The sequence below is a fragment of the Notolepis coatsorum genome (assembly GCF_963971535.1).
Source record: "Notolepis coatsorum genome assembly, chromosome: 18".
Classification (NCBI taxonomy): Eukaryota; Metazoa; Chordata; class Actinopteri; order Aulopiformes; family Paralepididae; genus Notolepis; species Notolepis coatsorum.
The window spans coordinates 79,286,168-79,314,011 of NC_140182.1; the positions used below are offsets into that span (position 1 = coordinate 79,286,168).

Below are 27,844 nucleotides of genomic sequence, written 5' to 3' on the forward strand. Positions count from 1 at the left end.
CGTTTACCTCTACCATCTGTTCTCTCCCCTCCAGGTAGGATTGCATCCAGCTCACTGATAAATGATCAAAACCATGCTTTTAGCTTGTCAATCAGAATGGAGTGATTGACAGTGTCGAAGGCCTTTTGTAGGTCCAGCATGACCATGCCGCAGTATTTGCCCGCGTCCACCTCTTGTTTGATGTGGTCGTTCAAATAGAGAAGGCATGTGTCAGTGGAGTGGGATGTTCTGAAGCCAGATTGGAATTCGTATTCGAATTTTTCCCGCCTTGCTTGTGCAGGGGGGTCACTCTCGCAACTTTGAGGGGACGTGTCCCTGTTTTATGGAGAGGTTTATTATGTGTGTGATGACTGGGGTGATGGCGGCTGCTGAGTCTCTGAGGAATTTGGAGGGGATATTGTAATGGCCAGTGGCCTTGTTAGGTTGGAGGGCGCTCAGTTTTTTTAGTATCTCATCTGTTGTTACCATTTCAAGTTTGAAGTCGTCTTTTTGCGGACCCCTAGGTTTTTGTAGTAGGCTAAGATGTGTTCTACCCCAAAATGCCCTGAGTGGGAGGGTAGTTTATTAACCAGTGTTGTGGCTATGTTTGTAAAGAATATGTTTAGGTATTTGGCCACATCCGGCTTGTCTGTGATGAGTGTTTTCTGTCTTTATGTTTGTAAATCTGGTTTTTAGTTTTTTGCTGCAGCCTAGTTGGTTGTTGAGTAATTTCCAAAGTTCACTGGGTTTGTTTTTGTTTTCCTAAGTTTTGTCATTGATGAATTTTTTGTGTGTGGATTTGATCATGGTGTTTACATCACTTCTTAGTCTGTTTCTTTGTATTTTGAGTTCAACCACGTGGGCTTGGACTGGAGTTCACTGTTTGAGCTTTTGGCAAGCTTTGTCTGACTTGTTCCAGAACAGAGGGCGGTCTGGTGCCTGTTCCTTCCAACCTCCTTCTCTTCCGCTACTGGAATCCCATCCAGAGGTCCCGTCTTCCATCAACTGCCAGGTCTGCACCAGTAACTAGGAGTTGCCCAGAGTGCTAGACCACCCTCTGCAGCAGGCTCTGCTGTGTTTGGTCACTTTACTGCTAAGTGGTAACAATGCCGTTGTGGAGGCCCCTCTCCATACAGAAGGAGATAAAGTGGACCAGGAAGATGTCTTTAATGGGTTGTTCTGACCGCCTCCAGCCAAGTCTAGCATCGCGGCTGCATTCAATTAATTTCCAATGTAGAGGAGTGCATAAAGTGCCTCGCGTGGACTGCATTTATATAGTGCTTTTATGCAAAATGCTTTACAATTTGTTCCTCTCATTTTACCCATTCACTCACACATTCACACAGACGGCGGGGGCAACCATGCAAGGTGCCAACCTGCTCATCGGGAGCAATTGGGGGTTAAGTATCTTGCTCAAGGACACTTCGACACGCTGCCCGGGAGGACCTGGAATCTAACCGGGTTAGGATTAAGTACTGCTAGACTTGGCTTTGAGTGAAAACAAACCATACGGGTGTCCAGGCTAGGATTAAGTATGGCTAGACTTGGCTTTGGGTGAAAACTAACCATAAGGGTGTCCAGGTTCGGATTAAGTACGGCTAGACTTGGATTTGGGTGAAAATGAAGGTTTCTACGACTAGTATTTTTGGGGTTCCTGAAACTCATATGGTCAGTTGGTTGCCTGCCCGGACAAGTGTCAGCTGGTGTTTGAGAGCTCCCCTGGCCCACGTTATCAAGGAACCGAAACCCTTAAAAGTCAAACCTTTGAAACAAGCTCAACCAAATGCTTCACCAGACACATAATCATGAATGTCTACAGTTCATACACGTTTATAAAACACAATACACTCAACAGAATGCTAAAATGTTCTGTTGCCTTCAAAGTGTCTATTTCCCAGAAAGGGCCATGAATGATATTCTTTAATCTTGTGCCAAATGCATTTCTCCAAAGACAATGGAGGCAGGCAGCTTTGAATATACAAGAGTAGTGATTTGTGTTTATCACAGAAACACAAAAACAATTATCTATCCCTTACTGAGGGTGAAGTAACTGAACATCTGCAACATCTGATAACTGTAACCATCACTATACCTGTTGGTGCTCACTTGTATATTAGTATACGATTGTTTAATCAAATTACAGTGGTTAAAGGTGCTGCAAGTGTTTTTTTCTGTTCAAATAACATGGGTCTCCCAGTCCCTCCACTCTGCAGTAAACAGAAAATAAATGTTCTGTAATCCTGTTACAACTGTATCCAATCAGAAGAGAAATATTAGATATTTTTACTTATTTTAAGAAATCTTGCCAAGCCACTTGTTTCAAGCACATATTTGGTTAAAACTAGTTTTTATTTCTTATTTTTTTGTCAGACCATTGTGTGGAGTTCTCTCTCCTGATTGGATAAAGTGGGAATGGGATACCAGACTATTTATTTTCTGAGGGACTGGGAGACCCATGTTACTGACCAAACACTTTATTACAGTCATGGCTGTCAGAATGTAGAGCTAAGAGCTTGAACTGTAGACCACTCATTTTAACGTATTTTATAAAAAAAATACCACTAACAAAACCATTACAACAAAAAATCGAAGAAGAACCGGCTTGTTAAATTGAAAGACAAAATATCTCCGACCTGTTTAAATTATTTTATTGACCTCAGAAATGTATTCACGTAAACCGTACACAGTACAAACTTTCTTCTCAGCTGTGGTTGAGGGCAGCAGAGTATCATCAGCACGTTGTGATATTCTCACGTTGCCTCAGTCACTCTCCACTCTCTGAATATGTAACTTACAACATAACTATCTGGCTGTCAACAGGATTCCATAGTAAATCTATCTGTAGAAAAAGAAAAATACAATAAATGACAAGCTTCCACCTTCCGTTACTAATTTGGATTTAAATACCATGCAATGATACTTAGAAACAAATTGTATGCATTAGACTTTGTGTACTGTGTTATAATAAAGGCGTGCAAAGAAATAACTTTTCCAAACATTTTCAAAATATGTTACGAATATAAAAAGTTTGCGTTTAATCAGAGCGGTTACACATGTTTTGGAGTTTGGAGTTTTGACAGAGAACATGGGCTCAGTACATGTTGAATAAATTCCATCTCTTATGGGAAATATTATAACCCATTAGTTATATCGTTTAAAGGCATAAAAATAAGACATATATTAACTCTTTATTTGCATGATCCAAATGTTAATTATTATTTTTTCGTGCTGGGTGATGAATCGGTTAAAAATGAAAAACGCAGAAGTGATGCCCAGTATAAAACGAACCAGTACAAAAGTCTCCAGTAACCAGCTGGTCGGTGAAAAAATGGTGGCGTTGCCCTAAAATTCTTCGTCCGTCCTACGGAGATGACTACAAATACAGTGGCGTTTAAGAGGAGCGACGATGGGTACCAGGAGTGTAGGTTTGACTTTTATCGAGGAACTTTTCGTAACACTTTTGGCTCGTCTTAAGAATGTAACACTAAAGGTGTGGCTGGGTAGCGTAGAGGTCTAAGCACTCGCCTACCACTGCAGAGACTCTGGGTTCGAATCCAGCTGTCAGCGGTACCTCCGTCTTGGTCAGTCGTCCCTACGAACACAATTGTCAGTGTTCGCAGGTGGGAAGCTGGTGGGGTATGTGTCCTGGTCGTTGTAAACTGCGACTCCTATTGGTCGGTCGGGGCGCCTGTTCAGCAGGGAGGGGATCTGGGGGAGATAGCGTAAACCTCTGCACGCATTACGTTCTCCCAGTGAAACTCCTTGCTGTCAGTTGAAAAGAAGCGGCTGGCAACTCCACATGTATCGGAGGAGGCATGTGATAGTCTACACCCTCCCAGGACCGACAGTGGGGCAATGCACGCAACGACCAGGAAGGGAATTGGCATAATGACTAAATTGGGATGGGAGAAAAAGAGTGTAACACTAAGGAGATCTGTGATGTTTTAGTGGGGATCTGGGGGGGGGGGGCAGTCTGTGGGCTAGTGGAGAGGGTTGGCAGCTTGACACAGAGTTTCTTTCACAGCAGCGCCAGGGTCACGGCGGGGGACGTGCCACTGTGGGACCGCCTCACGCGTTCGAGTCCTCGTCCGTCACGCTGAGGTTGGGAGAGTTGGAGGTCATCGTGAAGAATTCGTCGTCTTTCAGCATGCTCTGCGTTCACAACACACACAATGCGGGGAGGGGTTATTAATCTCGTAAATCTATCTGATGATGATAACAAATGAATGATCATTACATTTATTTAGTGCTTTTCTAGACACTCCAAGTGCTCCCCACAATGTAGGGTGGAAATAGCCTCCTTCACCACCACTGGTAGCACGCAACCTTGGGCTACGCAGGCTCAATGGCTGCCATACACTGGTACCAGGCACACATCACACTACACAATGGCTGAATGGCTCAGGAGACAGGGATTGATGTCAGCCAATTAAGGGGGAGGGATGATTAGGTGGCCTTGATGTCAGAGACCTGATTGTGAATTTGGCCAGGAAAGTCAGGGAAACCCCTACTCTTTGCGATAGATAGGGTTCTTTAACAACCAAATTCAGTCAGGACCTCGGTTTAGCGTCTCATCCGAAGGACGGCACTCGCAGCTGTATGGTGTCCCTATCATTGTAACAAGGGCATTGTTACTGACAAGTCCAGAGGACAGAGTGCTCCCTGCTGGACAACAACACTTTCCAACAATGGCCTTGACCGGGGCTCGAACCTGTGATCTTCCGATCATGAATCCGGAGCTCTACTCATGTAGCCACGCTGCCGGGTACACTGTGTATACATGCCTCGATACAGTTCCACTGGATGAATTCTTACCGTCAGGTTCTGGATGCCCTCGGAGAAAGCTCCGATCTGTCGCACGGTTCCCTCGGAGTCCTCCATCTGCAAAATAATTACTTCCAGTTTACTTTACACCCATGAACTGAGATGTCCGAAAAGTGAGATTGAGCCAGATGGCTGAAGGATGTCATGTTCCGTCTGAAACTAGAAAATATCCCGTTCACCCTGAGGGGGGTTCAGTAACACGTGGAGCTCGTTTATATTTTACTTCACTACAGTCACTGGGACACATTGGGAGTGACTTATAGTGCTCTCTTTATGTAGGAATGCAAGAACATGTGGATCAAGTATGTACAGCTGTATACATTCTCATTCTCTTTATGTCTGTGTGTTTTATATTTATTATGTGTTTCTTGACGTCATTGTAAATGAGAGCTTGCTCTCAATGATCCTTCCAGATTAAATAAAGATTGCGTGAGTGAGTGAGTGAGAGTATGTTTGTGTTTTTTGGTGTTTTTTTGTTATGCACCTTTATGTAATTCCCTCTATTATTGTCAGCTGTGAATAGTTGTAGCCTGCTGGGGTAAATGGTAAATGGACAGCATTTCTATAGTGCTTTTATCCAAAGTGCTTTACAATTTATGCTTCAGATTCACACATCGACGGCGGAGGCAACCATGCAAGGTGCCAACCTGCTCATCGGGAGCAGTTAGAGGTTAAGTGTCTTGCTCTAGGAACTTCGACACAGTGGGAATCGAACCGGGAACCTTCCAATTACCAGACGACCGCTTTACCTCCTGAGCCACTGTCGCCCCAGGGTGGGACTGGGTGGTAGGACTGGGTGGTGGGACTGGGTGATGGGACTGGGTGGTAGGACTGGGTGGTAGGACTGGATGGTAGGACTGGGTGGTAGGACTAGGTGTCGTATTATGTATACTAGAATAGATTTTCAATAAAGAGATGTTAAAAAAGTTAAATCGAGAAGGTAATGCCATCAGCTGATATATTCCTGAATTTCCCCAAGGAAATGACGCAGGTGGTAAATGCCTCCCAACAAAAGCAAGATTTCCACGGTTAATTATTTTAAGTTCTGTAAAAAACACCTGGCGAGCCTCATGGCCCTGTAAATATGTCCTGTTCTCCACCCCACCTGCTCTAGCCGGTCCAGGTCGTCCTCGTAGATTTGCAGCTCCCCTCCGTAGCCCTTCTGGAAGCTGCGTCCCTTCGGCATCTCCACGTCCATCGGACAGACGTACTCCTCATTCTCATCCTGCCTCTTCTTCCTCAGGCTGCCAAAGCTCCCGAACGGCAGCTTCTTGGGCTGGGAGGGACGGAGGAGACAGAGGAGCCTTTATTGGACCACCATGAGATATACACAGAGCTCTGCACATGCTCCGCCCGAAGAGGATGTATTAACGTTGGTATTATTCATTCAATCATTATTTATACTCAAAGAATGAAATTGCGGTTTTCATAATTTACAACGCTGTCGAGATTACAGGCATATTAGAAATAGATGAAAGAAAAAAAAATATCAAAGTTAAATACAGTCACAGACTGAAGCAGGGAGGTTTGTAAACATGTTTTTAAACGGTCCATAGGATAGCTGGGTATTGCTTTTCAGGCGAGAGTTGAAGATCATTCCAAGAAGCCGGGCCATTAAAACAAAAGGCTAACTTTCCAAACTCAGTCTGCATTCTGGGGACGTTAAGCATGAGCAGGTCAGATATCAACTAGCCGAATGCACTCCGTAGAGTGAAGACCTCCACCGAGGTCTAACAAAGCACACATTTCCCAGAGTATGAATTGTGCAATACGAATAAAGAATGACTTGGCTTTGCCATTACTTTCACATGCAACACTGCAAAACATCTACTGAGTAGATGACAGAAACAGAAGCCTCAACAGACCCAGCCTATGAGTCCATAAGGGGGCGCTAGAGGACAGGTCACCAGGGTCACCCTCACTACTTTTATTAAGGATGTTTACACACACCTGCAACTGTCACCCAGCCTTTTAACACATTAACAGCCACGCTTATATCCATCAATGTATGATCACTGCCACCAGTCTAAGCCTATGGAGATGTTCACCTTCTTTGCAGGGCTATAACTTTTTAAATTGTATTGCTAAATTGACATTACTATGGCCCATTCAACATCGATTATCTATCGTTCAGGATGTAGGAACGTTATACTTTTTCATTCATATATTCATACGAAAATACGTCTAGAATATAAGTATGTTTTTATCGTTTTCTGCAGTAATTCCTAGGACGCTAGTTATAGGCCTAAACGCATAATATAGATTATCGATTGCAGTTTATTCGTGATACACGCTATATAAAAAAATCCAACTGAATACGACCCTAAACGTTATGACTCATCATGCGCGGATGAAAGGGGGGGGGGGGGGTCGTTTATAATTCCGTGATCGTCAGTAAATGCTTTATGTAGTATGGGTGATATATTGATCAGAGCGGTTTGCATTGAAAAGAATAAACCATCAAGCTGAAAGTAACGTTACTGTCCTCTTATCGTTCGCCGATGAGACTGGAGGAACAAGATCCCACTTATTTGACATTGATCGACTAGATCCATTTCTGGTTTGTATGGCGCAATAAACGCCCAAATCATATAGATTATTGAGTTATGGCAGCGATCCATATACACGGATGTGTGTCTAGAGTCCCGCAACAATATGTGACTGCCGGACGGAATTCCCAGATGCACCGAGATCACCAGAGATCCATTTCCGGTAGTAACTCGCCCGATCATCCACCAGGCGGCGGTATTGAAGCGTTGCATGGTTGTGCCGAGTCCCACTGTCTCAGCCGAGGCTGGGTGAGGGAATTATGAATACCATGGTGAAAAAATTAAATATGATCTCAATAACGTCGTACGCCGTGGATTGGCGGAATTCGCATGATCAGCAAACCCATCGTAAGCCGTTTATGGCGGTGGATGTGTTAACTATAATGTGTCTGTTCTGCTTCATGTATTACATACTGTGTCATTTTATTTGGTTGTTTGTTTGATGTGTTTTAATTATTTCCCATACCTCTGTGATGTATGAATTGTCTGTCTCTTTTCTATTTTATTTAATTTATTTTTTGTCCCCTTTCCCTGTAACCCTTCGAGAGGCCCCTTCGAGAGGCGAGAACTACTAGGGATGTCTGATCACTAAGTGTGTCTGACTCTCGCCTAAATTGCACAGACTACAATGCACAACGTATGACGTATATCATGCTAGTTAGGGTATCTTGTGTATACTGCACCTGTGTATACTGTACACTTTACTTACTCATAGTATATATTCAGATTCTAAGTGTTATTGACCATATGTATTGTAACATATAATATAACTGATAGGGCGTACAGACCCTCATCTGCACCTTTGATCACACTGCCTACTTGCTCATATGCTTATATTCAGAGTTAATTGTATTGTTGTATACGGCTTATTTTTTTTTACTTTTCTACTGTACTATATATTTTTTTTTAAAGATAAATTTTTTAGCGTTTATCGCTTTTTACTACTGGGCAGTCCAGTAGAGAGAGAGAGAGAGAGGAGGAACGGGAGACAGAGTGGGGGGAAGACATTCGGCAAATAACAACGGGTCCGGAAATCGAACCCGGGTCGGCCGTGCCGCGACTCAGCGCGTTATGTGGTTCGCCACTGGGGCGCCCTACTGTACTATAATTTTATTGCCTATATTGATGTCTTTCTACTATTACCCTGTCCATACCTGTACCTCCCCTCTCCCCTACCCCATGCTGCTATGATGCCTGAATTTCCCCAAGGGGATCAATAAAGGAATATCTTATCTTATCTTATGAAGGATGTGGAACACAGCTGTCGGCCGGCTTACCCAAGCCCCTATCTGCCCTCACTTGCTCGTGGTGTCCTACCTTGACCTTGGCGGTGGCGGTGAGCAGGGTGTAGTCTGGGTTCTCCAGACACTCCTGCTTGAGCTGCTGTGACTCCGAGCCCACCAGCAGGTTGAAGTGGGTGGCCAGGTGGCGTCGGAGCAGCGTCTTGTTGGGGGGGATGTTCAGCAGGAGGGCCATGGTCTCCACATTGAAACGTGGCTCCAGAACCTGTGGGGGGAGCAAGTTATAAGAGCTTCAAGGGAGCTCTATGGGTTCCTCTGATTTACATCATACAGTAATACCATGTATATAATTGATTGATTATTGTATTTTGATGTCACGCACACAAAGTGCCCAACACTCATGGGTTTATAAGACACAAAAAATACTGTTGCAGTGTTCGATTATTACATTACATTATCGAAATACAGATTACATAAATACAGATTAGAGCTCGCTCTTAAATAAAATATTCTGTCTCCTCTCTCCAAGCTTGACAAATATAATCTGCAACAAGTTCACCCAGCTCAAGAAAATCAACATACATGGAGGACGTTTTACTAAAAAGTACTTCCCTTACGTCCTCGTAAACAGGACAGTAAAACAAAAAAGTTAACCTCATTCTCAATGTCACCTCTAACTCACACACCAAACAAAGACCGTCCTTCTCTGGGGTGGCATTAAATCTGCCAGTCTCTAGGGCTTGTGGTAATGACCCTGACCCAATCTGTGCACATAGGGATCTTTGTTTAAATTATACTTAACATAAGCTTCTGCACTGTAACTATCTTTTATGTAAGTTCATAATATACTGTATAGAGAGTGATATACTGTCCCTGCGGTCATACTGTGTGTGTCTGTCATACTGTGGATCTTTCAGTTCTAGAACGCCTCTGTGCCCGTGTCATTACCGAGAAGGATTCCCGTACATGTTTCGGATTTGGCAAATAAAATGTTCCTGAATCCCGGTTCTCTCTTAGCGTGTGCCTCTCTCACCATCAGGCCCCCGTGCACCCCGCTGCCTCTCAGGTTGGGGGCGTACTCTGCCAGGTCCACTGACCGCAGCCACTCCATCACCCTGTGGTTGGTCCACTGGGAGACCTCTGCCGGGGAGATGTTGTTCTAGGAGAGCACGACACGAGAGGAGGAAGGATGAATAAATCGAACAAATGAGCGATGAAGATTAAGGTTAATCGTGTACTTAAAACATGAAATAATGAACGTTTAAAGTTCCTTGAGCGTCACAAGGAAACCGTAAAAGAAGGAAGGGTCGTCACATCAGAACACCAACAAATATACAAGCTATCTGAAGAAATCAACCAATATATCAAACGTTAGCTAGTTAACAATGCAACAAATTGCTGATGATTCTTTTTTTTTCTTTTCTTTTTTTTTGCCCTTTTTTGAGGGCACTCCATCCACCCCCCCCCCCTCTTCGGGGGACAAATTTATTATTTATTATACGTTTTAACTGTTTACAGTACAAAATTAAATAAAAAGTGTAGTAAAATAAGAAAAATATTAAAAAAATATATTTCATTGCCCTCTCGGAGGGGGGGAACTCAGACTAGACATTGACAAACAAATTACAACCAAAGACAATGAAGGACAACAACGAATACACATGACAAGGGAAAGGGGGGGGGGGCAGAGAGGGGAGTGAGTAAAGTACCGGGTGAGGAGGGGGATTGAGAGAAGGGTGGGTTATGGAGTGGATGGCTCACAGGTCAATCTCCTATGATTAGGAGCCTAGATTATCCACAAGCAATTCCCAGATGTTATTAAATTGTGAGACTTCGATGTGATCCACGGTTGAGATTGTTTCCTGTGATATGTAATTTGAGAGAAGGCCCAACCATTGCCCAGTATTCAAATGTTTTCTTGTCTTCCAGTTTAAGAGGATAGTTTTCTTGGCAACAGCTAGAGAAACGAGTAGGGGTTTGGTGTTCTGGACCAATAAATTGATAGCAGTAGTATCCCCAAGTAGGCAGAGGGAGGGGGAGAGAGGAATTCTGCAGCTCATGACCCGGGATAGTGTATTGATGACGGAATTCCAGAAGTCTTGAACAGGTGGGCAAATTGCTGATGATACTGACATCAGAGGTAATAACTTGTTTAAATGACGGGTCATAAACAAGGAGACGGCTGATCCCGTTGATGTGCGTTACACGCTACCCTTCCTTCTTTTATAGGGGCGACAGTGGGGCCATTTACCATTTATAGGTTCCTTGGAGGGTCATAAAGTACACTCAAACAAGCCAGGCTTTCGTCTGGACATGGCCTCAATGTATGGCTCAAGAGGGATTCTTCTCAGTGACTGTGAACTCACCTCGTCAGAGGGGCGGCGCCGCAGGCAGTTGGGCTCATAGTTGTTGAGCCGCAGCACCTGGATGGCCCTCTTGATACTGAGGTGATGCAGGACGCTGCCCACCTTCAGAGAGAGGACGTCATCCTGAGGGACACACAGTAACACCAGTCACCACCAATTACACATATAATCCTGTTTACACTTTTTATACTATATCTATATCTGTACATATATGTACATATCCCATACATATCCAATAATATCTAGAGACGCAATTATAAGCGGATATATAAGAGGTGATATTTCTGTGTGTGCATAACATAATACTGTCATTCTAATGTCATTCAGTAATCCTTTTTACACATCTGTAAATACAGTACTATATCTATATCTGTACATATCCCTTACCTACTCTTACTAGTTACGCTGCTGGCCAGTATGACTTTATGCCAGTGTCTTTATCACTGTCAATATTAATACTACAACTCTGTACAATGTGTACATACATATGATTAGCACTATTACTCAGTAGTAGTAATCTATATATTTTATATCCAGTTGAATCACCTGTACATTATATATTACTATTGCACTAATCTATCTATCTATCTATCTATCTATCTATCTATCTATCTATCTATCTATCTATCTATCTATCTATCTATCTATCTATCTATCTATCTATCTATCTATCTATCTATTCAAGTTTCTTTAATAGTTGTCATACAGAAGTACAGAATACTTTCATACAAAATGCTTCTTACTGTTACGCTCCAGAGACTGTGCTAGACAAGATAGTATCAAATAACATAGTATAGCATGTAATTTAGAAGAAGAAAATGAGGTCACAGTGTTCGGTATAGACATATGTACAATGTTCTGAGTTACCATATAATATACAATACTATGCAGTGTACTAATGTACAGTACTATATAGTGCAAAGCAGAAATGGGATGAGGTACAATTTAGGTACAATTTACAGTAAGGTGTACGAGTTGTAGTGCAATCCTTCATCAATAAATATAAAGTGTGGGGAGTGGGTGCTACAGTGTGTTTGTTTAAAGTGGGTGTGTGCTATAAAGTGTGTGGAGTGGGTGCTACAGTGTGTTTGTTTAAAGTGAGTGTGTGCGTGTGGATGTGTGTGCTATGTGCGTTTGGTGGTTGTTGTTGTGTAGTGTTCATTGTTCGTTTAGCAGCCTGATGGCCTGGGGATAGAAGCTTCTTCTGAGTCTTTCTGTGCTCGCCTTGAGACTCCGGTATCGCTTGCCTATCTATCTATCTATCTATCTATCTATCTATCTATCTATCTATCTATCTATCTATCTATCTATCTATCTATCTATCTATCTATCTATCTATCTATCTATCTATCTAAATACTTTATCTTTTTTAAGATTTTTTATCTTAGCATTCCTTTTCTTAATATTTGTAATTCTAGTTTAAGTCTATATTTTGTTGTAATCACACAGATCATGCAGTGATGAGACCAGGTCCTCTCCAGCAGTAGCCTACTAAACGTCCTCCCCCCATGCCGTCCAGTCCCACTCCGCCTAATGCGAGACGGCAGAGTGATGATCGGAGCCACTCATCCATGGCCTGGGGGGTAAAGAGAGGGGGGGGGGGTGTAGAGGGAGGGGAGGGGGGGGTAGAGGGAGGGCCTCGTCCGTCTCTCCAGGACTCACCACCGTCATGTAGTGCAGCATGCGTCCGTCCACTCGTCCCTCGTCAAATTGGGTCTTGTACTGCGGGAGTCCGATGTCGTCCAGCCACCCTGACAGAGAGGATGATGGGTAAAGACGGGGACGGGGGAGAGAAGCGTGGGCAGGACAGAGAGACGAGGTCAGGCCATCAGCTAATTATAATCATTCTAGGACTTTCCGTCAGAAATGGAAAATACTGGGATTGGGTTTCCTGAATACGGTCTTATTTGAAACCCGGTGTAATTTCACTGTGAGATGAATGATGTTCTATTAGTATCCATGTCATTTAACCATTTCATATCAAAATAAAAAAAACACTGTTATTTCATTGTTTGTTTACAAATATCAAATCAGAAAACCAATAACAGATTTTCGTTGTTTTGATTTTGTTCTGAAGTTGAAAATAGAACATGAGAAAATGGGATATTTTGTTATGTTAGATTTTGTCATTTAACTGCCAAATCGTTCTGGTTGCTCGCCTGAAACCCCAAATACTTCCAAATCAAAGGTATATACCACATACATATGTGTCTTCACAAAATCATCAAGGGGGGGGGGGGGGGGTCGTTTTAACTAGAATCTGCAATTGTTACAAAAAGCATGTTTTACGTCCGGTAAAATACGACACTGTGATCGGTACAGAAGCATGTTTTACGTTAAAAAAATACCAGCAGGTTACCTAAGATATACCTTACCTCAGTCAGAAAGTACTCCAAAATGAATAAATCCCAGTCGATCCCATGGCGATCGCAATTACTCGTGTATATTGGGCATGGCTACCATACGGGAAATAATAGCTCTGAGGCACCAAATCTTCCACCGATTGCTATGTTGTGATCCACTCCTAGGTGGAAACAGCCGGAGGTAAATCAGTACTGGAAGACAAATGATATCCCCAGTTCAAAAGGTAGGCGATACTGCCACCTGGCGAGATTCAATCGCCATTGCAATTCCAATGTAGGCAGATGTGCTAGGGAGACCTAGGGAGCTCCGGCTGAGTGTCTAGAACGGGGATCAAAGGAAAAATATCAAAGGATCAAAACCCAAGAATTCTCGGGTATGGCGCTCAACCGCTGGCGACGAAACCCGACTTTTCTCTGGTTTGGCGCAGAAAGGGTTAACAATTCGATTTTGTCATTTAACATTTCCGATTTGTTGTGATCATGATGTTAGTTGGACTTTTCTCCCTGCATGCATCTGTAAGAAGGGCACTAACACAAGGTATTTTTCCAAGTGGATCTCATTACCCCGCTATGCGTTCTCCCCGTTGCCGACACAGTGATAAACAGGCCATATTGAAGAAGTGTTGGAAGCTGGTCATTAGGTCCAGGTCAAACATAACCGACGGTCAGGAGGGGCCATGAAAGTGTGTTCAGTTTGACATTTGCTGATGTTAAATGAGAAAATCAAAGACAACTAAATATCCCATTTTCAATTTTTTACTTCAGAACTAAATCAAAACAATGAAAAACAGGTCGTTATTGGTTTTCAGATTTCGGATTCAAAATTGGATATGAAATTATCTATATATTATGATATACTAATATAATAATATACAGAGACACTAGACACAGTTCTAAAGTCTGTATGAACGTGGTCTGATATATTATAAATAAACATCAATTTTTACCCCAAAACCCCCCCCCCCCCCCCCCCTTCCCTCAAAAGGCCTTTGCTTTTTGGACAGGCTGCTTTTGTATATAAGAATTTGTTCTTAATTTCTTGCCTGGGTAAATAAAGGTTAAATAAAATAAAATAAAATAAAGTCCCTGGTCTGATATATGATAATATAATAACATACAGATATATTAGACACAGTTCTAAAGTCTGTATGAATGTGGTCCGATATATTATAATATAATAATATAATAACATACAGATACCCTGGTCTGATATATCATAATATACTAGTATAATAATATACAGATACCCTGGGCCCCGTTCCCCGTACCTGGATAACTGAGTTAGCCGGATAATTTCCAGTCTAGTCTGACTTAAGCCGGACCTTCCAGGGCCCTGTTTCTTGTACCTGGATAACTGAGTTAGCCGGATAACTTTAACTGGATAACTGCGTTAGCCGGACTTTCCGGTTCCATGTACGTGGATTTTCCAAATCACCATGACAACAGATCCAAAAGTTTGAGCCTGGTCGAAAGCAGAGTTCAAGTTCAAGTTAGCCGGATCACGCAGAGCCACGCCCCCGCAAAGAAAGTGACAGCTCGTTTCCTGAAATTATTCCCACAGCCTAGGATCTGCATTATACCATTCTGAATTACGTTTTTGTGCTCCATTCTTCCAGAGGGGGCTTTTGAAATGTAAAATAGACCCAAAATGCTGATACTAAATTCACTTTGTCCTAAATAATGCACGTTATATATACCGTGGCGACGGTGGCGCTCGCTCGTGCGATGTACACATTATGTGGTTATTTTAATTGTAACTGGGATTAAGATGTCTGATGAGATGCGCTGTTTGACGGATTTGAGAAATTGAATGAGCCGTTGACGTCACATTAATGAATGAGGATAAAGAGATAAACTTCATTCAAAACAAAGGATATTCTAAACACGGGTCTCTCGTTCATTAATGTATAAACAATGAATTTATCCCATCTGGCACAGTGGTGCAGCGGTAGTGCTCAAGCCTGCCAACCCAGCGACCGGGGTTCAAAACCGGTGTTTCCAATATGATTTTTTTGAATATAATATTAATGATTATACGCCAAAGTAGCCTGGTTTTAAGTTAAAATATTATAAATCTACATGCATTGAGGATGTCATTCTTTATATAGCTCTCAACGTGCACCAAATTGAATTATTCCTATATTGCAAAAAGAAGGAGACGACTAGGGTCTCAAACCCCGGTCGTCTGTGTGAAAGTCAAAAGAACAACCCGTTAGACCACATTGGAGATAAGTTAAAGATTGACTATACATCAATCAATGGGTAAGAGAGCCGTATCGTAATTCTGTATAACAGTTAACTAATTATTTTCGCTAGCAAGATCTCATTTGATTATTCAATCCAGCAGGCAAGTTTAAAGAAATATAATCTGATTGATTGAGGTAATGAGGGACTTAAAATTAGCCTATAGATAACGCATTTAACTTGTCGGCGAGGCGATTGAGCCGTATTGCAATCTGTCAATAAAGTCTTAAATCAATTAATCAATCAATGCCGTTAGAGAATCAGGATCTCTGCCATCGATACGTGCTGGCTTTTCACCTAAAGCGGCCGCGCGCATTTAGCCTGAGTCGCAAGTCTGGCTTGAGTTAACGAGACTGAATCCACCTTCGTGGAACAGGAAAATCCCGGCTTCAAACATCGGGTTAACTGAAGCTGGATAATGACATCTTGATCGACTTAGTTGAACCACGTACAAGAAACAGGGCCCTGTTCCCCGACGCTCGATTGTCCAAATCACCATGACAACAGATCAAAAAGTTTGAGCCTGGTCGAGAGCAGGGTTAACTTCAGTTAGCCGGATGAACCATGGCCACGCCCCCGCAAAGAAATGAAATGATTCTCACAGTCTAGAGATCCCATTTATACCATTCTGAATTATGTTTCTGTGCTTCGTTTTCCTAGAGGGGGCTTTTGAAATGTATAATAATAGAACTAAATGCTGATAATAAATCATATTGAGCCTATAGATTTACTTTGTCCTAAATAAAATAATGCACGTCATATACGGCGCTCGGAGTCGCGATACACGCTGCATGTGGTTATTTTAATAACGGCGCATTGCAAATGTGAATCCCGCGGGGATATTTTTAATGAATGAAACCTATCGGCCGTTTGGCTCTGATTAGTTTCATATTCTCCGCTGTAGATTTGCTTAACGGAGCGCCCGGATTGTGTTTCATTCAAGCATAAAATTGAAGTGTCTATGCGTGGATTGTGGTTTTTGTGTGATATTGTAACTGGGATTAAAATGTCTGATGAGATGCGCTGTTTGACGGATTTGAGAAATTGAATGAGCCGTTGACGTCACATTAATGCATTTGAGAATAAAGAGATAAAACTTCATTCAAAAGAAAAATATTCTAAACACGGGTCTCTCGTCCATTAATGGATAAACAATGAATATATCCCGTCTGGCACAGTGGCGCAGCGGCTAGTGCTGAATCCTGGCAACCGGGCGACCGGTGTTCGAAACCCCGCGTTTCCAATTTTTTCTTTTTTGGAATATAATATTAATGATTATACGCAAAAGTAGCCTAGTTTTAAGTTAAAATATTATAAATCTACATGCATTGAGGATGTCATTCTTTATATAGCTCTCAACGTGCACCAAATAGAATTATTCCTACATTGCAAAAAGAAGGAAAAGACTAGGAGAAGTGGGATTCGAACCCGGGCCGTCTGCGTGAAAGTCAAAACCACAAACCGTCACACCACAGTGCAGATAAGTAAAAGATCCACCATACATCAATCAATGGGTAAGAGAGCCGTATCCTTATTCTGTTGAACTAATTATTTTCGCCTGCAAGATCTCATTTGATTATTCAATCCATAAACCTACTGCCAGCAGGCAAGTTTAAAGAAATATAATCTGATTGATTGGGGTAATGAGGGACTTCAAATTAGCCTATAGATTATGCATTTAACTTGTCGGCGAGGCTATGAGCCGTACTGCAATCTGTTAATAAAGTTTTAAATCAATTAATCAATCAATGCCGTTAGAAAATCAGGATCTCTGCTATCGATACGTGCTGGCTTTTCAACTGAAGCGGCCGCACGCACTTATCCTGGGTCTCAAGTCTGGTTCGAGTTAACGAGACTGAATCCACCTTCGAGGAACAGGAAAATCCCGGCTTCAAACATCGGGTTAATTGAATCTGGATAATGGGACTCTTGATCGACTTAGTTGAACCAGGTACGGGGAATAGGGCCCTGGTCTGATACTCACTAGTCACCCAGTTGTAGTCCAGCTTGCCCTTATTATCCTCCTCCTCTGAGCCCAGCGCCTGCAGGGCCAGCTGCAGCTTCTTCTTGTGCAGCGAGTGCTTGATGCCCAGCTCCTACGCGCACGCGCACACACACACACACACACACACACACACACACACACACACACACACACACACACACACACACACACACACACACACACACACACACACACACACACACACACACACACACACACACACACACACACACACACACACACACACACACACACACACACACACACACACACACACACACACACACACACACACACACACACACACACACACACACACACACACACACACACACACACACAGAGAAGGAGTGGAGAGAATTACAGCAAACAGCCTCAGGGACACTAAACAGACCTGGCCGTTTCCATTCATTTGAAAGCCTGCTGTCCTGCAGCAGAGTGCAGATAGTCTCAGAGCGCTGAATACAGCCACGTAATGGCCATGTTACACACGTACTTTATGAAAAGGCACTGTGAACATTATGTAGCTACTGTAGGGCTGCAAAAATCATAATCCTGACTATTTTGGTCAATATTTAAATCACGATTGATCCGATTACTCATTGGAAACATCATGCATTTATTAAACTTTAAAAACAACACATTTTTACAGTCCTTAAACTTTTAATATAATTCAACTGAAAAACAAAAACATGACCTGACTTTAAACAAGACCTAATTTTAAAACATGACCTGACTTATAAGCATTACCTGACTTAAAACATGACCTGACTTATAAACATGACCTGACTTAAAACATGACCTGACTTATAAACAAGACCTGACTTATAAACAAGACCTGACTTATAAACATGACCTGACTTATAAACATGACCTGACTTAAAACATGATCTGACTTATAAACATGACCTGACTTAAAACATGACCTAATTTTAAAACATGACCTGACTCAAAAACAAGACCTGACTTAAAAACAATTATCTTGTTTTCATAATGCAAGTCAAAATCATAATTGAAAATAAATATTGATCAATTGCCCAGCCCTAAGCTACTGTATATAAAAGGATATGAAGAGAGGAATTAATTGATGCAGAAACCTACTTTGAAACGATTGACTCTAAAGGACTGCCTATATGATTAATTATTATATATGATATAACATTGAATGGAAGGCAGGTGTCCTATAAGAATTCTAAATTGTCGGGGAGGATCCATTTGTTAGTACCTGTGGGTCAAGCCAGGTTGAGCAAACTCAACTAAGATTTCCTGTTTGACGTTTAGTTTTAATTCAAAATAATAAGTGTGAAAACTAACAAATTTGTGTCAAAAACAAACAAGAAATGTTTATTTCAGCTTTATTTAAGCCGGCTCAACACGCCGGGGGGCTTCCCTATTCATTGATTGCTATGAAGAATCCTCTGCTCCTCCTCACCCTCTCCAAGTCGTGCTGCGAGGCCTGCAGCAGCGTCTGTCCGGAGGAGATCCAGACCCGTGCCATGTTCAGGTACAGCCCCAGCCCCTGTTCCTGCAGCCAGCCACACACCTGGTCTCTAGACCAGCGCGCAAACGGCGCATCCAGGTCACTGAGCGACAGGAAACGAGAAAGAGAACGGAACAGCAATGGAGAGAAGAATGAAAGATTCAAGATTCAAGAGGTTTATTTGTCACATACTGTACATACCAGGGCATTAGGGATGGGAATTGATAAGATTTTATCGATACGATTCCCTTATCGATTCTTCTTATCGATTCCCTTATTGATTCCTGCTTTATAATTTAAATAAATAAATTGGAAATGCAACAGAACTAAGCTGGTTAGAATAACAACATGCAACTTGATATTTCTGATTGTCATTTATTGTTGAGCCCCCATGTCAGAAAAATACAAAAACTGTAAACAAAAAAAATTAAATATAGCCTACACTTAAATAAAATAATGTATTTGAGATTCTCTTAAAATGTATTTAAATTTTTTTTATTCTTAAACTAATTTAATCTATTGAATAACGGGCTGTTGAATGTAACTACAGTTCAATATCTTAAACTAATTGAATCTATTGAACCGTAGTTGCATTCAACAGGTCGTTATTCCTCCGACTTCTCTGTCTCTGGTCTTTCAGAAGACCAGCGCACACACACGCACGGACGCACGCACGCTGTACTACCTGGTGCTGTCAGCTGTTATCTCTCTCTGTGTGTCTGTATGAGCCTGATTAGCCAGCGTCAGCTAGCGTTAGCCAGCGCTAGCCAGCGCTAGCTCCGTGGCTGTTAGGGTTAAATGAATGACTCGGTTCTAAAGCATTCGAGTAGTTTTCAATCACTGCACTTAGAAACAGTCAAACAGCGGGAGCATTTCGGGAGCATATGACCAAAACCCAGGCAATTTCGAGCGTAAGGAATCAAATAGTCTGCCATGGCTACATGCTAACGCTAACGTTATTGTTTTGAAATGCGCAACTGTCGGAAAAACATGGCATCGATAGAGGAATCGATAGTCACGGAGGCATGCGATTCCAAGAATCGGACAATTAGGAACCGGCTCCCAACTGGAACCGGTTTTCGATTCCCATCCCTACAGGGCATACAGTGAAATGCGAGTGGCCATGCCCGCTTTGATTGTGCAATAATACTAAATAATAAAATAGACATAATAAACAGGTAATAAAATAGACATAAAATAGGCATGATAAAATAGACATGTTAAAGTCCTGAGATGTTAGCTACGAATTAAGGCACTGGGTCCACTACTGTACAATATACAGTTTTTTACTCTATATCCTTATGCTATACTTGCTATTTCTAAACTATACTATACAAGAACCACTCAACTCTTTCTGCGCAATAAACAAGTATTCCCGTGTTTCAAATCCAACCGTTGAGCGCCAAAAACTATCCTTTTTTTCCTTTATTTTTTCTCGATTTTCCCATTCTAAAGGTGTGGACCTGCCTGTGTCTCCCTGGCACCACTGCCTACGTTATAATTACAATGGCGATCGAATCCCGACAGGTGGCAGTATCGCCTACCTTTTGAACTGGGTCTCTAAGGTGTCTTTCAGTGCCTGGTACCTCCGACTGCAGGAATCCCTTCCCCCTCAAAGTGAATCAACACACAGCCATCTGTCGGAGATTTGCTTGCCTGAAACCTATTGTATTATAGCCAGACCCAATGCACACGACACGAGTAATTGCGATCGCGATGGAACTACATGGATTATTCATTTTGGAGTACCTTCTGACTAAGGTAAAGTATATTTTAGGTCTATTTTACCTAACCTAAAACATGCTTTTGTATTGATCACAGCGTCGTATTTTTCATTCATTAGGTGGCTTCTTCGTTCCGAAGGTTGCCTATCACTCTCCAACCCATTCTGTCCCCACTTCTTCTCTCCAACTCCGTGACTCCGCCTCTCACTCCACTCCAATCACAGACGTCGTCTACCCAGCCTCTTCTTGGTCTTCCACTTCCTCTCTTTCCATCCACCTTCCCCATCACCACCTTCTTGAACATCTCCCCGCTGGATCCTCTCAGAACATGCCCGCACAACTCCATCGTATTTTACAGAACCTAAAAACATGCTTTTGGTAACGATCGCAGCTTCGTGAAACATCTATATATGGTATATACCTTTGATTTGGAAATAATATAGGTTTCAGGCGAGCAACCCGAACGATTTGCGCATATGCATATAACACGTCATATCTCACTATCTAGAAAACTAGACTGGATTATATTTGAAACGGGGCAATGTTTAGCGTGGAATAGCGCACAAACGAAAGTACTGTATGTAGAAATTAACTGGTTTGTCAATGTTGGACTATAAATAGTGCCTGTCAAATGAGCCATACTATTGTCTCCATAGCTATAATATAGAATATACGATGGGTCCACAAACATTGTGAAAATTGTCAATAACGCTAGCGCCAGGCAGTACAGATAGAAAAACAGCGTGGTGCTCAATGAGTTAAAGTGACCTTTATTTTCCTTGTTCGTTTAACGTGTCCTTTCCATTGTGTTTAAAGTGAGCGTTTGTGTGTGAGCGAATGCAGAATGTGTGTTGTATGTATGGTTAGGGTTAGTGTGTTGGAATGTGTGTTGTGTGTGATCATGTTGTGTGGAGAGTTCAGTGTCCAAAATAGCATGATGAAGCAAAACGACAACAAGCGTCATCACAACCTGAGTAAATACAGTTTTATTAGTAGCAACAATCTCACCACGTCAAGTAATCAAATACATATTGCGTGAACACCTGCTATTTCCATGAAATAGTCCAAAGGATGTTCCCTTATTCATTTAACTGGGGGCAACAGTGGCTCAGGAGCTAGAGCTGTTCGTCTGGTAATCAGAAGGTTTCCGGGTTCGATTCTGGCTCCTCCTGGCAGCGTGTAGAAGTGTCCTTGAGCAAGACACTGAACCCCTAACTGCTCCTGATGAGCAGGTTGGGACCTTGCATGGTCGCCTACATCATCAGTGTGTGAATGTGTGAGTGAATGGGTGAATGTTAGGCATAAATTGTAGTTATCCAAAGTGATATATAAATGCAGTCCCATTTACCATTTATTCCATTATAACTAAATAGGAGAGAGGTTCTTCAACCCTTTCACTACCACACTATACCACACTGCAGACAGTTAACCACTAGCTGCAGTTGAAGCAGTGTAGGAGAGATCTACTGTATATCTGTACATATCGCTTACTAACTCTTACTAGTTAGTTATTTAATCTAATCTAATCTAATATTACTCCTATACACACTCCTACACAGAGCCGTCTCTACGTCTGTGCGTCACAGCCTCCAAATCAGCTCTGCCCAAGAGGGCAAAACGTTGTGCCAAATCGGGACATGCACGATCAAATTAGCTTGAAAGAAAATGTCTATGATGTTGAATTGGGTGTATACAGAGTATCACTAATAACCAAAGATGAAGCTTGTCATGAACATTTATGAGTTATGCAGTGATGTAGTTATCAGAAAAGTTAACAGACTATGCTATGTCTTTTCTGCGTAAGGAATCCATAGATTATATGGCTGCATTCGTCATCGTTTCCATGAACACTGTGAATAAACAAGGCTGCACAGACGCCGTCAAATTACATTATTGAACTTCTTTCAAGTTGGTTCTTATTTATAAAAGATACGAGTGGGACAATAATATTATCTTGTTTATTCAATATGTTAATTAAATTTTATAAATTTACAATTTACAATTTAGTCATTTAGCTGATGCTGTTATCCAAACCGATTTACAGATTGTGAACAACAAGTCAGCAGGAGGGGTACATCTCTGGGTGAGTGTCATTGTTCGACAAATAGTATCAAGCTTGAGTGTTACACTCTGAGTGCATAGTAGTATAGACATATTAGCATGATAGGTAGTAGTATAAGAATAGTAGCATAGTATTAGGGTACATAATAGTAAAAAGACAGTAAGTAAGAGGGTTATTTATAAAACATTTGAGAGTAAAGGTAGCACCGGTTAGTTTACTTCCTGTTTGAGATGTTTGACAGTGGAACGTCGTCCAACTCTCTGTGTAGGAGTGTGACCTTTTGCCTGAGCTCATCTCGTCTCCTGCGTGAAAAGAGCAGGTGCTCCCAATGCTTTAGACTCTATATTGCCATTTTGTATTCCTATTTTAATTCCTGAAAGATTTGACTTGATAAGTAAGCAAGTTTTAGAAACAAATGTTTACTGTGAGCGATTTGCAGTGCCAAATTTCCCTCGGGATGATTAAAGTATTTCTATTCTACCGTATTCTATGTTTTCATAAGAACCTTTTGATTCTGATCTTTTATCTCTCAGTGACAGAACCCAGACACAAACACAACACCTCCTGCCGTTCAGTCTCTACACGCTCATCACTGTGTCCTTTAAGGTCGCTTTCACATATAGTTTTGGTGGACTCTGTGCGGTTCTGGTGGTGAAGTTGCAACATTGTTGCATTCTTCATTTGGTTCGTCTGCGTTCACATAGCAATTTGTGAGGCGCACCGAACTTTCTGAACAAGGTCGAAAAGGGCGCTCTATTGGACAGTGGAAATGTGTGTGTGTAGCTGCGAGCCCGTGTGTGCGCGCGCGCGCGCGTGTGTCTGTGTGTGGACTGCGAGCCCTCCAGATCAGCGGAGGCGAGTTTTGACGTGGCATTGATCCATTGTTCTATTGAAGCCCATTACCACCATCCTCTCGCTAAACAACTTGTACACCACGTTGTTTTTATGAGTGCCCACAAGTAGCTGTTTTATTTGGTCTTCTGCCCATATGTGTACAGTGTGCTTGTTTTGCAGTGAATGCCGTTGTGGTGCCAAAATCTTACCCCTTGCCATAATTTTACCCCACCCCAATTCAATAACTTGCGTGTGACTGCTCCCACGGGCCGAATATTGCCCCGATCCTCGCAAGATTAAATCCACGGGTACCTCTCGGCGTGCCGAAACTTTTCCTAAATCCATAGGTTCCCGACCCCTGCCCTAGACCACTCTAAAACCATACTTATATTCACCACGGGAGAATGTATGGATGGGAAAAATATTTCTTTTTCACATCTTGAACGATAGATACTCGATGTCAAATGGGCCATAGTATTGCATATATAGCTATAATATTTAAAGTTATTTTTACTAGTTATTTTTAATAGTTTACAGCGGTGGCGGTAGCTACTACAGGATGAGGCTAATCCGTGGCGTCCAATGAGTTAAGGTCCCCAGAGTTTGCTCTGAACCGGGTAAATCTGCATTTTGCTATGATGGAATGAACTCCAACAGTCCTTAAAGCTTGAGATTATTCCCTCTGTTGCAGAGTTTAAAACCTTGATCTCCAACCTCCAGTCAATCAAGTTGTACGTGTTTTAATTGATTGTTATCCACACTTGTCTTATTGTTATGATTTTATGTCTTTTTTTGCTTAATTCTGTATGTACATGACTGTAAATGAGGGAAATCTCACTTGCCTTTCGAGTTTAAATAAAGGTTTGAAATTAAATGAAAGAGTCAAGGAGCGAGCGTCCTCTGCCTCCCCATTGGCCGAGACGGAGGGACACACTCACTTGTTGTTGTTGGTTCGCTGGAGGTCACGGGACCAGCCCAGCCTGGGCCCCGCCGTGGACCGCACCCCTCCCCTCTTGAACTCGCCCTCTGATAGGTTGTCGTCCAGGTTAAACGTGGTGGACTGACTTCTTCTCAGCCTTGAAGAAAAGAAGGGAAACGACACACATTCAATACGACATGGAGAGAGGTTGCCTGGAGACCATGACTACCATGAAGACCGTCTAGGTACAAAGGCTACGTTCACACTGATTTCTTTGCTCATATGTGACTCAGGTCAGATTTTTTCACAAAAGTGTGAACAGCACAAATCACATGGAATCTGATCTTTTCAGAACAGTCATGTGACTTTCATGCAACTTTTACGTCGATTTAAGTCATCCTCTTTATTGTTAATTTCATGTCAGTTCGGGGGGGGGGGGGGGGGGGGGGGTCGTACTCACTTCCCGAAGAGCTTCTTGATGCCCTTGGACTTCTTCTTGCCCTCCGGGGAGGTGGTGAGCGTCTGGGTGCTGTCACTGTTCCCCGACCTCTGGGGCAGCCCGGCCAGGTCCAGGTGGTCGGTACCGGCCTCCCTCTCTGTCTCCGCTGCACAGACAAAGTGCCAGGCGAGACGTCAGTGGAGACATTAGCGCCGCTCTGCGTCTTTTCGAGACATGCAAGAGGGCTGCTGTGTAGCCGCACGGCGCCGGGGCCGTGATCCGTGAGACGCAAGTCAGGCACATGATAGCTCGCAGACACGCGGTGTGAGAGAGGTCACGGGGTCGGGGCATCAAACGGCTAATACCTCCGTCTCGGAATGCATGCAAGCGGGGGGAAAACGGAGAAGCCACTTAATGACTGGGGAGTAAAACGTTCAAAACTTCTGGTGGTGTATGAATGAAACGGTCTTGTTTCATTTGATACAAAAGGGAAACGATTCTAAGTCTCGTTTCTTTAATTCTCCCGTATGGAACACACGTTTAAAGGAGCTGTAAGTGGTATAAAATAAGTGTTAAGTAGCTCTACATTCTGACAGCCATCACTGATATAGAGTGTCTGGTCAGTAACATGGGTCTCCCAGTCCCTCCGCTCTGCAGTAAACCCAAAATACATTTTATGGTATCCTGTTCCCACTTTCCAATCAGGAGAGAACCCATGATACTTTGACTTATTTCAAGCCAAATTTGCTTACTGCACTGGTAGATTATTTTACTTGTTTCAAGGACACATTTGATTAAATTTTTTTTTTTTATTATTTGTGTTTTGTTTTTTATCTGTCCTGACTGGATAAAGTGGGAACAGGATACCAGAAATATTATTTTCTGTTTACTGCAGAGTGGAGGGATTGGGAGACCCATGTTACTGACCAGACACTCTATAACAGTGATGGCTGTCAGAATGTAGAGCTATTATTTTAACATGTAGACCACTTATTTGAACAAACTAAAAAATTCCACTCGCAGCACCGAGAGAGGAGAGAAGAAAGAAAAAGAAAAGAACGTCGCTCCAGATCCAACAGGGTGCCGTATTATTTACAGTTGGTACCGGACTGGGTACGGTTTGGTGTTTGAGGAAAGGTTTGACAGAAACAAAGAGCACACTCATGCGGGCGCGCGCGCGCACACACACACACACACACACACACACACACTGTCTGCAGGTTACTCAAACGACAGCGCTTCTTTCAAAACTGTTTGACTTGGACCACTTGCTCAGTGACATGGGTGCGGTGGTTGTAAAGGTCCTGTAACTACAGACGAGCTAGGGCTTGTGTCCATCTAGTGTTTTTCTTGCTTACTGGCAGAAAAGTGCTGGGGAGCCTTTTTATTTGTGTTTTGTGGGAACGTGACGCGATTCGTCGGATATGATTGGTTGTCCAAAAAGGAGCGACAGTGACGACACCAGTGCCTTTAACATTTTTGTGATTTGTTGCATTTTGTACGTTAGTTTTGTATATTGCATATTTTGTATAGTGTTTGGTCTTAATTCTTTTTACTTTTTTTCACTGTATGAAGCACAATCTCATACAGAACCAAGCATTTCACTGTAATGTACATGTACCTTATATGTGACAAACAAAACAAAAATTTTAACTTGAAACTTGAACTTTCAGAAAAGTTCAGAGGTTTTCAACTAGAAACACACACTCCTCATTGGGAACAATTGAAAAAAGAGGCTGGCGCCCAATAAAAAAAAACACTACATGGACACAAGCCCTTAGACACTAAGAAGGAAGGTCAGTTGCAAGAGGGGGGGGGGGGGTTCAGATTCAGAATAAGAGGTGGGTCTCCAGCGGAGGGCATGTTTTGCAGCTTTCTCTCTCCTCCTTCCTTCCAGAGAAACACTGCAGCTCCACCATGCCCTGCGCTCCATACTGTACCTAGCATAGGCGCGCTCGCACTCCGGCTGCGGTCTTCACGCGTGACACAAAGAGTACACAACGCGGGCCAGAGACACAACAGGAACAAGACAGAGGGCAAAGGTTATGGAGGGACGCGGCTGGGAACAGAGGTTCAGAGGGGGAGGGACAGACACATACGGTAACAGACTCACACAGAAAGCAACAGACGGCACTGGGGCCTCCGTGAGTAAACAGGGACCCATGGTTTGTGTGTGTGGGCTGTAAATTACGGCCTTGGTTACATGTATTCCCATGGGTGTGGCTTGAGGGGGAACATAGAGATCTGCCATGGAAGGCAGAGAACCCATGGAGCAGAATGAGAAAAACACTCTGGAGGAAACGATTATCAAAAACTAGTGAAATGACCAACCAAATTAAACCCACAATGAAGATTTACCCAACAGAGAAAAGTCAATATTTATAATATAGCTGCATGGCAGTAATGAACCGGGTTCCACTGAATGGACAAGGAATGGACAAAACAGATCCGAAAAGGCTAAATTGTCACCAGGCTGAGGCTTAAACATTACTTGCTTATTATAGCGCCCCTCCCTGTATGGTTTGCTTATTATAGCACCCCCATTGGCGGTGTTGTTTTTGTATCTGTTCATGTTTTGGATTTACTCTGCACAAGTGACTTTCACTTTAGCCCATGCACACTCAAGGCATTATGGGAAATGGAGTGTTTGCTGTGGTCAAAAGTTATGGTATTTCTTCAAATATCAAGATATCACCACGCCACTTGGCAGACATGTTTACTGTCATGTTGATGGTCGCCGTGAAAAATGTCAAGGGGATATGTAACAGTGTTATGATTTTACAACAAATTTAATTTCTTTGCAAATTCGTAAAAT

The 27,844-nt window shown here is 42.5% G+C and overlaps 1 protein-coding gene across 5 annotated transcripts in view; it reads right to left on the minus strand.

Moving 5' to 3' along the window:
- Positions 1-2,617: 2,617 nt before the first annotated feature.
- Positions 2,618-27,844, minus strand: part of ppfibp1b (PPFIA binding protein 1b) — a 166,373-nt gene continuing 141,146 nt past the window's right edge. For 4 of the 5 annotated variants that reach the window (XM_084335485.1, XM_084335483.1, XM_084335481.1 and 1 more), the window contains 12 exons: positions 26,970-27,002; positions 25,051-25,195; positions 24,610-24,747; positions 19,004-19,154; positions 17,551-17,662; positions 12,622-12,710; positions 10,960-11,082; positions 9,627-9,752; positions 8,670-8,858; positions 5,909-6,079; positions 4,795-4,860; positions 2,618-4,131 (listed from right to left, as the gene is read on the minus strand). In XM_084335485.1, the coding sequence (XP_084191611.1) occupies positions 4,048-4,131; positions 4,795-4,860; positions 5,909-6,079; positions 8,670-8,858; positions 9,627-9,752; positions 10,960-11,082; positions 12,622-12,710; positions 17,551-17,662; positions 19,004-19,154; positions 24,610-24,747; positions 25,051-25,195; positions 26,970-27,002 (1,427 nt within the window). In that variant the 3' untranslated portion in view covers positions 2,618-4,047. The remainder of the gene's footprint in view (positions 4,132-4,794; positions 4,861-5,908; positions 6,080-8,669; positions 8,859-9,626; positions 9,753-10,959; positions 11,083-12,621; positions 12,711-17,550; positions 17,663-19,003; positions 19,155-24,609; positions 24,748-25,050; positions 25,196-26,969; positions 27,003-27,844) is intronic. The other variant, XM_084335484.1, reaches the window with a different exon arrangement.